At 44.9% G+C, this 14,097-nt stretch overlaps 1 protein-coding gene and 1 pseudogene across 2 annotated transcripts; both read right to left on the bottom strand.

Annotated features, from left to right (window-relative positions):
• Positions 1-4,741: 4,741 nt before the first annotated feature.
• On the bottom strand, positions 4,742-9,565 carry Armcx2 (armadillo repeat containing X-linked 2). 2 transcript variants are annotated; one of them, XM_032890035.1, is made up of 5 exons: positions 9,458-9,565; positions 8,830-9,067; positions 8,214-8,313; positions 7,865-7,930; positions 4,742-7,577 (listed from the first exon to the last, which is right to left on the bottom strand). In XM_032890035.1, exon 5 carries the CDS (start codon positions 7,445-7,447, stop codon positions 5,132-5,134), a length of 2,316 nt encoding a protein of 771 aa, XP_032745926.1. In that variant the 5' UTR covers positions 7,448-7,577; positions 7,865-7,930; positions 8,214-8,313; positions 8,830-9,067; positions 9,458-9,565; the 3' UTR covers positions 4,742-5,131. The 2 variants fall into 2 exon arrangements, with proteins under 2 accessions (XP_032745926.1, XP_032745927.1); XM_032890036.1 differs by having other exon boundaries at positions 8,214-8,367.
• Positions 9,566-13,213: 3,648 nt separating this feature from the next.
• Positions 13,214-13,707, bottom strand: LOC116889320 (annotated as a pseudogene).
• Positions 13,708-14,097: the final 390 nt, after the last annotated feature.

Consider the following 14,097-nt stretch of genomic DNA (forward strand, 5'->3'; position numbering starts at 1 on the left):
TGTCTGAAGACAGTGACAGTGTATTCACATAAAATAAATAAATAAATCTTTAAAAAAAATAATTCGGCACCTGGGATTAAGCGGACAGATGCTGGTGTACCCATCTGGAGTGTATGAGCGCAAATGTTCATTCTCAGTCAAGCAGAAAAAGACAGGACTATGGCAGGACTGGCCTCTTTCAGGCTCCCTTACTACTAAGTGGAAATCATGATCTATCTCCTCCCAATGCTATTATTTATTAAATGTGACCACGGGGACAACGCCACTATTGGGTAAGAACAATTCTAGGCTCCAAAGCTTCCTTTAGCTCTCCCCTAGAAGGATGGAAAGGCCACTACCCTAATTATGATTACTAATGTCTCCAGAATAATCTTCAAGTACTATAAGTAATCAAGCTTATAGGCAAGTATTCTAGTTCTCCAAATTATTTTCTTCCTAAAAGCTAAGATTTTATTGTTGGGGAAAAGTCCTGTGAAATGCTTTCCTCAAAGGAATTCTTCTGCCTGCCAAATTTATAAGTGTGAAAAGCTACAGATTATAAGAAATTTTTTTGGCTCCATGTATGGAGTTTGTCTTTATAAATCTGTCTTATTTAACTTTGTACAATGACCCCCAGGTTCATTCACTTCTCTAAAAATGTCATTTTTTTATGGCTAAATAATGTTCTGTAGTGTATAAATTCCACATTTTCCTTATCCTTTCTTTTAAAAAACTAATGTATTTATTACTAAGTAAAAATGATGTTCTATGACCAATAGCTATTTCAGTGAACAACTTAAATCATTGATCATTGGTTCTCAACCTTCCTAATGCATGACCCTTTAATACAGTTCCTCATATTGAGATGACCCAATCATTTTCATTGCTATTTCCGAACTGTAATTTTGCTACTGTTATGAATTGTAATGTAAATATCTGTGTTTTCTGGTGGTCTTAGGTGACCCCTGTGAAAAGGTCATTTGATCTCCTCCAAAGTGGTCACAACTAACAGGTTGAGAACCACCAACTTAAATAAGTTTTCTTCAAGAAAACTATTCATTGACTTAAGCTAGCAGCACGGTATTTTGCATGTACTTCCTTTTTTGTCACATAGACTACTTGAAAGACAGGTACTCAAGCATTGAGGGTTATCAACATGTTATTTCATAATGAACAAGGACTTTGTGGAAACCTTCAAAATAAAACTGGATTTTTAAGAATTTGAGTATGCCACTGTAAAAAAAAAATGCAACCACTACTAGTATACTTCGATGTCACTCTCTTGATTCCCTCCATGACACTGATAATTTTCTCATTGCTTTTGTACCAAATGTCAATTCTGTGAAAACAGCAAATAACATGTTAGTATTATTTTGAGAGTGGTTTTGACCGTACATTTTCAGCAACCTGCAATATCTTGTGAAATACTCATTGAGAGCTACTGATGTCCAGTATGACCCCAATTTATATAAAGAATACAGAGAAATATTCACACTAAGTATCTGAAAGAATTTTACTTATGTGAACCTTTATAAATGTGTCATAAACTTAAAAGCTGTGTCTTTTGGATGGCCTTTCCTGCAGTCTCTGCTCCACTCTTTGTCCTTGTATTTCCTTTAGATAGGAACAATTCTGGGTTAAAATTTTTGAGAAGGGTCTGTGGCCCTGTCCCTCAAACAAGGACCGTGCCTAACCTCTGGATATGGTCTCTACAGGTTCTTTCTCCCCTTTGTTGGGTATTTTGGCTAATGTCATCCCTGTTGGGTCCTGGGAACCTCTTGCTTCCCTGGCATCTGGAACTTTCTAGTGGCTACTCCCAGTTCCCTGTCCCCCACTGCTACATATTTCTGTTCAATTTCCTGACCCTCTGTACTTCCCAACTTCGATCACACCTGATCTTGTCCGCCCCATTTCCCCTTCCCCTCCTCTCTCCCTTCCAGATTCCTCCCTCCTCTACCTCCTGTGATTATTTTGTTCTCCCTTCTAAGTAGGACTGAAGCATCCACATTTTGGTCTTCCTTTTTAAGCTTCATATGGTTCTGTATCATCAGAATACTGATGATACAACTTTTAGGCTAATATCTATCCACTTAACAGTGAATACATACCATTTTTTTGTGACTAGGTTACCTCACTCAGGATGATATTTTCCAGTTCCATCCATTTGCCTATGAATTTCATGAAGTCATTGTTTTTGATAGCTGAGTAGTACTCCATTGTGTAGATGTACCACATTTTCTGTATCCATTCCTCTGTTGAAGGGCATCTGGGTTCTTTCCAGCTTCTGGCTATTATGAATAAGGCTGCTATGAACATAATGCTGTCCGACCTGGGGATCCATCCCATCTGCAGACACCAAACCCAGAAACTATTGCTGATGCCAAAAAATGCTTGCTGACAAGAGCCTGGTATAGCTGTCTCCTGAGAGGCTCAGCCAGGGCCTGACTAATACAGATGTGGATGCTCTCAGCCAAACATCTGACTGAGGCTGGAAACACCAATGGAAGAGTTAGGGGAAGGACTGCAGGAGCAGAAGGGGATTGCAACCCCATAGGAAGAACAGTATCAACTAACCAGACCCCCCAGAACTCCCAGGGACTAAACTACCAAACAAAGAGTACACATGGAGGGACCCATTGTTCCAGCCACATATGTAGCAGAGGATGATGACTTTATCTGACATCACTGGGAGGGGAAGTCCTTGGTCCTTTGTAGACTTGATGTGATGCCCCAGGGTAGGGGAAGGCTAGGGTCATGTGAGGCAGGAAGGGGTGGGTGGGCAGGGGAACAGCCTCATAGAAGCAGGGGAAAGTGGGACAGGATGGGGGGTTGTGGAAGGGAAACGAGGACGGGGGACAATATTTGAAATGTAAATAAATAAAATAGCCAATAATTAAAAAAAAAAGTCATGTCTTTTAATGGATCTATAGATCCCTTCTCAGCCTTTTGGCTATAATCAAGTTTAATACTTGTTTAGAAGTACATTAGTTTTAATTGTTTTTAGCTGGATTAACAAATACTGATTATATTCCTGTGCAAAAAATCATGTTATAATATGTATATACATTATGGGATGATTATATTACATTATAAAATATATCACATCTACTTTTGTTGCTAATGTGATGTTATCTTAAGTCATGATGTGCAATTCATCTCTATTTCTCTGTCTCTGTCTCTCTCTCTCTCTCTCTCACACACACACACAATGTGTGTGTGTGTGTGTGTGTGTGTGTGTGTGTGTGTGTGTGTGTTGCTGGTGGTTGAGCCCAAAGCTTCATAAATTATTTTGTTTGGATGTCAGCAGAGCAGGCTGTGTTTGGAAAATATTTTAGTATCTTTTTATTTTCTTTCTTCTTTGATTACTTGGGTCAGCCAGAGAAGAAAGAACTTGCACTGAAAAACAATGGAGTTGGGGTGAGGACACCAGAAAAATCTCTCCCCAACTCCTTTTCTAAAGGAGCTGACATCTCTAGCTTTAAGAATCCTACCATGGGTCAGCACCAAAGGTCCTTTTATTGTTCTGATTTTTCCCATGTTAATGAGATTTGGTCATTATATGCTCTTCACAGTTGTCTGAGAGAGCCCTTTCCTGTCAGAACGTGTCAGATAGGGGGTCTTGGATGTGTGTGTGTGTGTGTGTGTGTGCCTCTGCTTGTGGTGTGCATGTGCAAGGATGCCTTATTGTGTATTGTGTCATATTATCACCTCATTTCACCATTCATAATTTTAGAAGTGGTTTATTATAACTTTCAAACAAATGCTCATTTTATCTCCACCCCTAAGCTTTGATTCCTCTTGCAATTGCCACCAGATTACTTGTTAATGTGTGTGCTCATGTTTGGGACCAGAGGACAGTCTCAGGTATCATTCTCAGGAATTCCATTCCTCCTTTGATACACGGTCTCTCTCTGGCCTGGAGCTCATCAATTGTGCTAGACTGGCTGGCCAGTCAGGCCCTGGGATCTTCTTGTTTAGTCACCCCCGGCACCAGGATTACAGGTGGGCATGACACACAGCATTTTAAGTGGGTTCTAAAGATCAAAGCCAGGTCCTCCTACTTGTGAGGCAAGGACGCCCTGTTTTTCCTTTTATTTATGTAAAGTGTCCTGTTATACCCTCAATAACAGAATATTTTGGTATCCAAGCTGAAGGTTTATGACTTTAAAAACAACAAAAGGAACTTCTTCACCCTAAATGATCGTCTTTGTGATTACCACTCCTCTTCCACGGGTTCCGTTTTTCTGCTTCCCCCGACATAGGAACAGAATTCCTACCCCTGTCTTTCTTCGTACCATTTCTCCTTCCTAGGCTACTCTTCTATGGTGTCCTTCAGGCTCACCCCTCCCCCCCCTTTTTAGAATTAGATATATTTCTTTACTTACATTTCAAATGTTATTCCCCCCTTCCCAGTTTCCTGTCCATAAGCCCCCATCTCCTTCCCCTCCCCCTCCCCCATACGAGTATTCCCCCCATACTTCCCCCTTACTGCCCCCCATATTCCCCTGCACTGGAGGTCCAACCTTGGCAGGACCAAGGGCTTCCCCTTCCACTGGTGCCCCAACAATACCATCCTCTGCTACCTATGCAGTTGGAGCCCCTTCAGGCTCATCTTAAGTGCATCCTTCATTGATGTTCTGCTCATCCTCCCAGACAACAAGCATCTGACCCTGAGCTTATGCCCAGGTACTGTTAGTAACCCACATGTGTTCATGGTCCTTACCTTTAGAGTCAGACTTAATTAAAGCACCAGAACAATTCCTTGCCATTTTGCAACATACACTTTATTGATGGTACACATATGAAGTCTTTGGTGACAAAAATTCAAGTCAAAACAAGTAAGAGCTGAGTAGGCCATTCACAGACAGGATTACTATCAGTTCACAGAGGACCCAGGGGAAATACTCGACCCAAGCAGCACAATTCACATCACAGGACTACAGGACTACAGGACTATTTGGTATTCAGAAAATGGTTCCGCTTAAAGCTGGTGACTATCACAGATAACATCACTCCGAATGATACATTATTCAAAACTGGCAGCCGAATAATTCCTGTACTATACACACAAGTAGAAAAACAATAATGTCTCATTGTTAATGCTTCCAGCCTGGAAAACTGAGAGATCTCACATCTTGAGGGCACAGATCAATCAGAATTTGTTTACCAGCTTTATAACTTTCACTTTCACCAAGAGGTCATGGTGATTTGCTAAGGCTCGAATTTTCTTCACACACACCCCAGATGTAGTACATAAGTAAAACAGAGACCCCTTGTTGAATTCCCTGTAGTTGAACACTTCTGCTCTGAGGTTGTCAAAGATAATCTCAAATAGAGTAAGGGCATTAATAAGAATTTCTGATTCCACATAAGAATTATAAAGGGAACTGAATGATGACGGCACTTGGGTACCAAGAAGTTTCTTTAGCATGTCTGGATTTTCAGCAAAGTTTGAAAGGATTTTTAGAATCTCAACCTTGATTTTTCCACCCCCCTGAGATAACAAGCGGAAAAAGTTTGCAATGGAATTGACCAGCAGGTGCTGGTAGTCATTAGTAATAGTCATGTTCGTTAGAAATTTTAGCCCAACTACCTGCACCGCTGAGTTCAGGTTAGAGGCCATGACATCATCCATCACTTTATTCATGTACACCTGAAGTCGGCCCTGGTTCTCATAATTTTCACTCAGGTTATTCATGGCCATCAAGGCTTTTTCCTTAATGTGGGGGTCAGTCTTATTGATCATGTTTGCAATAATTGGGAGGCCTCCCAACTTTCGGATTGTTTCTTGATTACACGAATAGTTGGCATTGTTGCTCAGGGTGAGCAGGGCCACTTGCTGAATGAAGGGGTCGTCTGACTTCTGAAGCAAGGCTAGGACTTTTCTGAGATCTCGAACACCTAGAATCTCATCGATTTCATATGGAAAGGGGCGCTTATGCATGGGAATGGTTCTCTTCCCTTTCCCCCTCTGCTGGACCTCTGGCTCAGAGTCAGAATCTGACTCAGTATCAGTCCACCCAGATTCCCCTTCCTCAGATTCAGGGATCTCTGCTAGGAAGGCTTGCCCCCCATTAGCAGAAGCTGCAGCAGCCGCTGCAGCGCCATCACCAGGACGGAAACCCATCCCCAATTCATCCACTTCAACCTTGTTCTTCCTATTTTTGCCCTTGCCTCCACTCCGGTTCTTGTTTCCACCTTTGCCTCCACCTTTGGGTACAGCTCCAGTGGCTGCCCCAGTCTTAGGTATAGCCCCAGTGTGAGCTCCTGGGGCTGCTTTCTTGCCTGTGGCTGCTGTCTTAGAGGACCCTGAACTCCCAGGAGTCTCTGCAGCCCCAGAATGCATGGGCAGAGAAGCCTCAGCTACCGCGGCAGATGTTCCTGTTCCAGGAGTCCCTGTGGCTTCAGCAGGTGCTGCTGCCCTAGGGACCTCTGTGGTTGCTGCCCTCTGGGTAGATGCCACTGCCCTAGGAGTTGCTGGTCCCCCGGAAGGCACTGTTGCCCCAGAATACTGGACAGTCCTAGGAGGCACTACCCCAGGAGACTGGGCTGCCACAGGATGTACTGCTGCCCCAGGAGACTGAACTGTTCTGGTAGGCACTGTTGGGACTCCCCTGGGAAGCACTGATGATGGGGGTGGAAGCGGAGGTATCACCGTGCCAGGGGACTGGGTTATCCTGGGAGCTGCTGCCGGCCCAGTGAAGTGGGCTGCCACAGGAATGTAGACTGCCCCAGGAGGTGCTACTACTGCCCACGAAGGGGATGCTGGCACAAGAGACTGCACTGCCATGGCAGTTGCTGCTGACCCAGGAGACTGGACTGTCCCAGGATGTGCTACTGCCCAGGGAATTGCTGTTGGCCCAGGAGACACTATTGATGGTGAAGGTGCTGCTGGCCCAGGAGACTGTGCTACCCTCGGAGATACTGCTGGCCCAAGGGATGCTACTGCCCCAGAGGCCTCTGTGGTGCTAGAAGTTTCCACCACTTTGGGACCCCCTACTATTTCTGGGGCCTCTGCAGCAGTGAGAGGCCCTGTCACCTTGGGAGGAGGTGTAACTGCACAGGCAGCTGAAGTCACGACTATAGATTCCATATTAGCCTCAGTTCCTGACTTTAGCTCCTGGACTTTCCTTTCCGCCCCATTCTGAACCTTAGGACTGGGTGCAGTGGGTGCCACCTCTTCAGCTACAGCTGTGGCAAGACTGGAGGCTTCTTCTTGGGCCTTGTTCATTGTCTCAACACTGACTGGGGTTGGGGGATTGAATCCTGGCCCAAGGTCAATTGTGAAACCAGCTCTTAGCCCAGGTCTAGCCCTAGTTCCAGTACCCACAGAGGCCCGGTTCTTGGGCTTGGCCAGTCTCTTCTTCTTCTGCTCTTTCCCCCTAGTGTATTTGTAGACACAGTACCAGGCACTAGCCCCAATCACTATTCCAGCAGCTACACAGCCAGCATCCCGAGCTCGGCTCATGGTACACCTGGACTGAGTCTCTGATCCAGGTTGTGGAACTGGCTTGCTTCAGTGAAATGGACACCCAGTCGGAGGGAGGCTCTCAAGCTCAGGTTTGAAAGTTCTTCTGGGACTGCAAGCTGAGCTGGACCTAGTAGGAATGAATGTTAGGAATGAGTGGCACAGGATTTTAGGCTTACTGTGTTTAACCTGAGGAGAGAGTTTGGGGACACAGGTGTCAAAGCCTGCCCTTGCTGATTTAGACATTAACTGCAGGTTGGATCTTCAGCTCTAGTTCACCTTTCCAAGGCCACTACCCATAATTTACTTGTATGGGAGGGGATATTATGGAGGCCTGCGGAGAGGGGTAAATTGGAGATTCACTAACAATATCCCTACCCCCATTCGAATGTCCACAGATAGTGTTCATGTACATACCAGCTTCCTGGGATCAGGAGCAATTTCCACTCTGCTTGTGGCTGCAGGGCCTAAAGGTAGACGGATCTGTGGATAGATGACAGGTGGTTGTGAACCTTGGGTAAGCAGATTGTTCTTTCTCCCCTGACTTGCATTCTGGCGGGCCAAAAACTTATCCCTTAGGACTCGCTCTATTCTCCTCCAACTTACAAAGACAGATACCACACACCCCCATTCCTGCACCAAAAAGGGCAGCCCAGAACAAAAGGATCTAAAAGAAGGAAAAGATTCAGGGGAAGGTATTCTGCTTCTGCTCTCTGCCACACCCATACCAGGGACCAGCATTTCTCACCTCACCCCAAACACTGACCTGCAAGAATTCAGAGGTCTTTCTCCTTCCTCTAATTCAGCCAGAGCTTCGTGCTGAGGCTGAAGGGCAGGAATACAGACTGCAGGGACAGCCTAAGAACCTGATAGACATAGCAGCATCCAGAACAAGAGGCCTGAGGTTAGCTTTTTCCTCTCTGCACACCAAAATGGCAAAGAATTCCACCTTTCAATTCCTTTAATTCTTTTAGCCACTCACATCCCACCCATCCCAGTCCCCTCCCCCCACTTGCGCAGGCTCCCCAGGCCTCAACGCCCCCTTCTATTTCGCCCCACCTCTGGCCGCCATTTTTCTGAGACACAGCGCCACACCCCTTCTACTGCTGCAATGAGGCAGAGGGGGGCAAGGCAAGAGCTGTCTGAGATGCAGGGGGGGTGGGGAGGGAATCCTGCCAGATATTCTAGTGGTCCCCCGCTTGTGCTCAGCAGTTCTTCGTCCCCTATCTTCCTGGCCTAGCTCTAGCCTGCAGAGAAAGGGACTCTAGGCCCGCCTCTTTAGTTCCAGGGTCGTGATTTTTTTGTGGTTTCTCTGCTCTGAGCTCCACCTCCCACCTCCATCCCAAATCCCCAGACAACCGCCATTTCTTTAGCCTGCATACCCGAATTCCTTTTTTCAGGGTGAAGGTCTGGGTGGGCCGCAGGTGTCTGGAAAGCAGCTTGGCAGTTAGCATGGCGGTTCAATACCAGATTCTCTCACGGTCCGCCAGCAGCCCATACAGCGCCAAATCCTCCATCTCTCCCACAGAAGCTGGCACACCCATTTCCTAGCACCCTAGAAGGGGCAGGGGGCTGGGAGGGGAGGGGAGGGGAGGGGGCAGGGTTGTGGCAGCCGGGTGTCTGAAGAGGAAGGGTGGGAGGGAAAAATACCGATTGCTTCCAAATTTCAAGTCCTGCCGGTCGCCCGATCCCAACCCCCTTTTCTGGGCTTGTATGTGTTACCGCGTTTTGTTTCTCCTTCCCCCTCCGCTCAAAACAGCAAGGCAAGGAAGGGAGCCGAGCCGAATGTCAAACTAAAACCGCAGAACAGCTGGGAGAAACAAACGGTTTCTTCCAACACCCGATGGTCCTTTCAGGCCATTCCTCCCCTCCCCCGCTGCCCACCAAGATCCGCTGTGCCAGGATCCCGAGTCTGCAGAACCTCGGCTGCAGTCGCTGTGGGCTTGGCCTTCAGCATCCCTAGGCTATTTCTATCCCCCGGGTCCGGAGAATGTTCATTGTAACACTCACCTGACCAGTTCTGAGGGAATTTTCTCCGTCTCGCCTGGCAGACCGCAGCTATAATAGCCTTGGGTACCCGGAGGAAGATGGCAGGAATGGCCGTAAGGCTTTAAGTACCTTTGCCCACGTCAGCTCTTGGTCACGTGAGAGCCTCATCACCAGTAAGCTTGGGTCCCCGAATTCCACTCCCACCAAGAGCACAAACCCCCTCCTTTCTCCTACCCCTACCTCATCCCACCACAGCCGGCCCTGTCAATCATTCAGTGCCTTTGTAACCTCTGAGGCCCACAGTAGCCCCTTCTCCCTATATGAACTTGTTTTCTCTTGTTACTAGGGAGAAGCTGCAACTTCTAGAACTGTCGCCAATTTTTTTTTTTACCTTTTTTTTTCTCTTATGGAATTATCTCAAGTTTTTCCTGGGTTACTCCAAGCTTTCCCCTCCATTGTTCATTGTCCAGTCCTTACCTACTTTGACCATTTCCCTCGCCATTGAGTTTCTGCACCTGTCTAAGTAGATATGGGACAAATATCAAAGACGAAGCTAGGACTGGACAGGATGTGAGATTTGCACTTCTGGGAGACCCCTTCTTTGTGTTAAAAACTATGGCTACACCTTTATTTTTACAGGAAGAAGACACAATAAAACAAGAAACTCAGTGTGGGAAATAGCTGCAAAAATGAACAGAAATGTTTCGTTTAAAATAAAGATTTCTCTCACATCAATTTTGCTTACGTTTTATCACATAGAATATCATTGCTCTTGGCCCCATGGGGGATAGATTTTTTTTTATTTTTTTTTATTAACTTGAGTATTTCTTATATACATTTCGAGTGTTATTCCCTTTCCCAGTTTCCAGGCAAACATCCCCCTCCCCCCTCCCTTCTTTATGGGTATTCCCCTCCCATCCTCCTCCCCTTGCCGCCTCCCCCAACAATCTAGTTCTTGGGGATTCAGTCTTAGCGGGACAGAGGCTTCCCCCTTCCACTGGTGCTCTTACTAGGATATTCATTGCTACCTATGGGTTCAGAGTCAGGGTCAGTCCATCCTGTAGTCTTTAGGTAGTGGCCCAGTCCCTGGGAAGCTCTAGTTTGTGGCATTGTTGTACATATGGGGTCTCGAGCCTTCAAGCTCTTCAGTTCTTTCTCTGGTTCCTTCTTGGGGTCCTATTCTCAGTTCAGTGGTTTGCTGTGGCATATGTGTTTGCTGTATTCTGGCTGTGTCTCTAGGAGAGATCTACATCCGACTCCTATCGGCCTGCACTTCTTTCTTCATCCATCTTTTCTAATTGGATGGCTGTATATGAATGGGCCACATGTAGGGCAGGCTCTGGATGGGTGTTCCTTCTGTCTCTGTTTTAATCTTTTGCCTCTCTGTTCCCTGCCAAATTATTCTTTTCCCATTTAAAAGAAGGGTAAACATTCACATTTGATCATCCGTCTTGAGTTTCATTTTGTTCTAGGCATCTAGGGTAATTCAAGCATTTGGGCTAATAGCCCTTATCAATGAAATTACATGCCGTGTATGTCTTTTTTTCTGTGATTGGGTTACCTCACTCAGGATGATATTTTCCAGTTCAACCATTTGCCTATAAATTTCATAGAGTCATTGTTTTTTTGATAGCTGAGTAATATTCCATTGTGTAGATATACCATTTTCTGTATCCATTCCTCTGTTGAAGGGCATCTGGGTTTTCTTTCCAGCTTCTGGCTGTATAAATATAAGGCTCGATGAATACTGAACACGTTCTTTTTTTATGTGGGGGCATCTTTGGGTATATGCCCAAGAGAGGTAGGATAGGCTTCAGGATTTTCTGAGGCCTCAGTTTTCAGAATGAGTTGTACCATCCCACCAACAATGAAGGTGTTCCTCTTTCACTTTACATCCTCGCCAGCATTTACTGTCACCTGGTTTTGATCTTAACCACCATTCTCACTGGTGTGAGGTGAAATCTCAGGGTTGTTTTAGTTTGCATTTGAGGGGATAGATTTTTAAGCGTACAAGTTTTGAGCATCTAATTATTTTTCTTGATAACATAAATGTATTTACATATGATCATGAATCGTCTGGAGATGTATTCAGTAATATACCTTTGATATTTGGACAGCAAATATCCTATATTTCTTCTACAGAATAACTTTTTAAAAAATATTTATTTATTTATTTTATGTATAAGTATACCGTAGCTGTCTTCAGACACACCAGAAGAGGGCATCGGATCCCATTACAGATGGTTGTAAGCCACCATGTGGTTGCTGGGAATTGAACTTAGGACCTGTGGAAGAGCAGTCAGTGCTCTTAACCACTGAGCCATCTCTCCAGTCTCCTGGAATAGCTTTTAAGTTGAATTAGTAGATGCTCGTCTCTTTCCTTGTTAGGGAAACACACTTATTCAACATTACCATGCCCCTGCTTACTGCTGTGTTACTCTCCTGCGACTTTATGGCTGTAACCATGATAAAATTGAACACCTGTCCCTGGTTAGGTTCCAGTTTAGTGATTCACCTTTAAGATGCTTCAAGGCTAAGAAAAGTAATTGTGTGATGGGTGCAGGATGGTAAAATCCTCCTTGCTCTGTTCAGAAGGAGAGAAGCTGTAGTTCCACTACCCGCTCTAGTACTCCCGAGCCTTTAACGATGCCCCCCTGCCTGCAGACATCTGACCATGTTGCTTATTCCCAAAATATATATAGACAGGCCATCAAAGTGGTGACATGGGTGAATGCCTTTAGCTCCTTACCTTTCTTCTCTTCGGGATAACTCAGCAATGCATGAAATAGATTGCTCTTCCCATCTGTCTGTGGAGCTGAATATTTCAATGAATACAGAAGTGATTGCTGGCGGAAAGCTACTGTTAAATCAGCCTATTGGTCCAAAGTGGATGATGAATGGCAGTTATTTTGCAGCAAACCTAGGATTTTATTCATCCCAAAGGTTTTATTTTTTGTGTATGGGCTAGAAGTAGATTTTTAGGAGGGATTTAGGAGGTCCTTGACCTCAATGTTTTTCAAGGGTTTGCGAATCCATCTCTCAGGTATCTGCCCTTAAGGGGCCAATAGAACCACGTAAAAGGTGTTTTGTGTTTTTTGTATATTAGTAAGATTAAAATCTCTTTCGTCTAGTAATAAATATTACTAAACATGTTTGAAGCCTTGATTTAACATCCTAACGTGAAAGGAAAAATATGTAAAATATATACAAAGAAAGAATGTTGTAGCTTTTTTATTCCCAAGTCTTGCTAACAATCTCTGCTTTTTAAAAATTAGCCTTTTTATTGTTTTTTTTAATTGCAAGTCCCTTTCTGGTCCTGCTTTGCATAGGTGGCCAAGATCATGAAAGGGGGCAACTCCAGTTGGTAATGGGGTCATTTCCACAGTTCTATTTACACACAGAACTAAACAGACAAAGCATGAGTCACTGTATAAATGGTTAGAAGTTGGCAACATGGGATGGGGACAGATGAAGAGTAAGGGTGTCATTAAAAAAATGCAGGCTCCTCCCAAACTGGGTGCCTAGGACCAGACTGGGTCTACTTCAACCGAAGAGGAATCAAAAGATCGAAAGCAGTTTACTAAGGCCAAAACTGTCAGGAATGGAGGGAAAAGACAGTGCACGGGGTGAGAGGGATGTTTGGCAACTGCGGTGAAGGAATAGCCACCCCTCTGGGATCTCCCCAGCCCCTCTGGTCTGGTAGGAAAGGGGCAGCCTGCAACACCCAAGAGCAGATCTAGGGCTGCTAGGTGCTCCAGGCTGGGCGCTGGAAGTGGTTCACAAAGGCTTGCCCTCCAGGGAAATAATGTTGATACCAACTAGTTTCTCTGCCAGGGTGCAGCGGTCCTTGACCTCCTCATAGCAGTTAACTTGTAATTCATGCTTGATTCCTCTCAGCTTCTTCTGGATGGCATCCTTGCAGCTGACACAGATCATTTTGCTCTTAAGGGATGCACTCTCGGGGGCCCAGAAGATGAACACCATGTCCTTCTTCTTGCTCTCCTTGGTCTCATAGGTTGCGTCATAGAGAGCATAGTGGCAGTCCTTGTCTGGCAGCATCTTGACAAAAGTGGCGTAGGGATCATGCTTAGTCTGTCCCACATCTCCTACCAGGATCTCCTCGCCCTCCTCCAGGATGATGTGTCCTCGCTCAGGCACAAGAGCACTGCCTTCTTTCATTTCTTCACTTCTTCTGGCGTTGAAGACTTGAGAACTTTCATGTCATTGAACACCTTGATAACACCATCAGGGACAGCCACACCAGGGGCCATGTTTCTGGAAACGAAAAGGAGGCAGAAAGAGCTACAGAAGAACTGAGGTGCTGTAGCTGTTGCCAGGATCCGACTCTCTGCTTCTCTTTTAAAGCACATCTTAGTAAGTAAGTACATTTATGCTTATTGATGAAGTTCCAAGTCAAACAAAAAATCATAAAGAAAATAGGCATCGCTATTAACATTGTAAATATTCAGATTCACTTGGGGAACATTATTATCATAAAACCAAGACTTCCTCCCTAGGAACATGTCATGTAAGTTTCTGTCCATTTTTATGTTGTATTTTATCTTTCACAGGTTTCTTCAGCTATGTAATTCAGATTATTTGCTAATTCTTCTAATTTTTTTAGTCATTTTGTGGTGAAAAACACCATTTATTTTGTAAAT

Source organism: Rattus rattus, chromosome X (assembly GCF_011064425.1).
Source record: "Rattus rattus isolate New Zealand chromosome X, Rrattus_CSIRO_v1, whole genome shotgun sequence".
Classification (NCBI taxonomy): domain Eukaryota; kingdom Metazoa; phylum Chordata; class Mammalia; order Rodentia; family Muridae; genus Rattus; species Rattus rattus.

Coding starts and splice junctions, on each gene's coding strand:
- Armcx2 (XM_032890035.1), bottom strand. CDS start 7,447: ATGAGCCGAGCTCGGGATGCTGGCTGTGTAGCTGCTGGAATAGTGATT.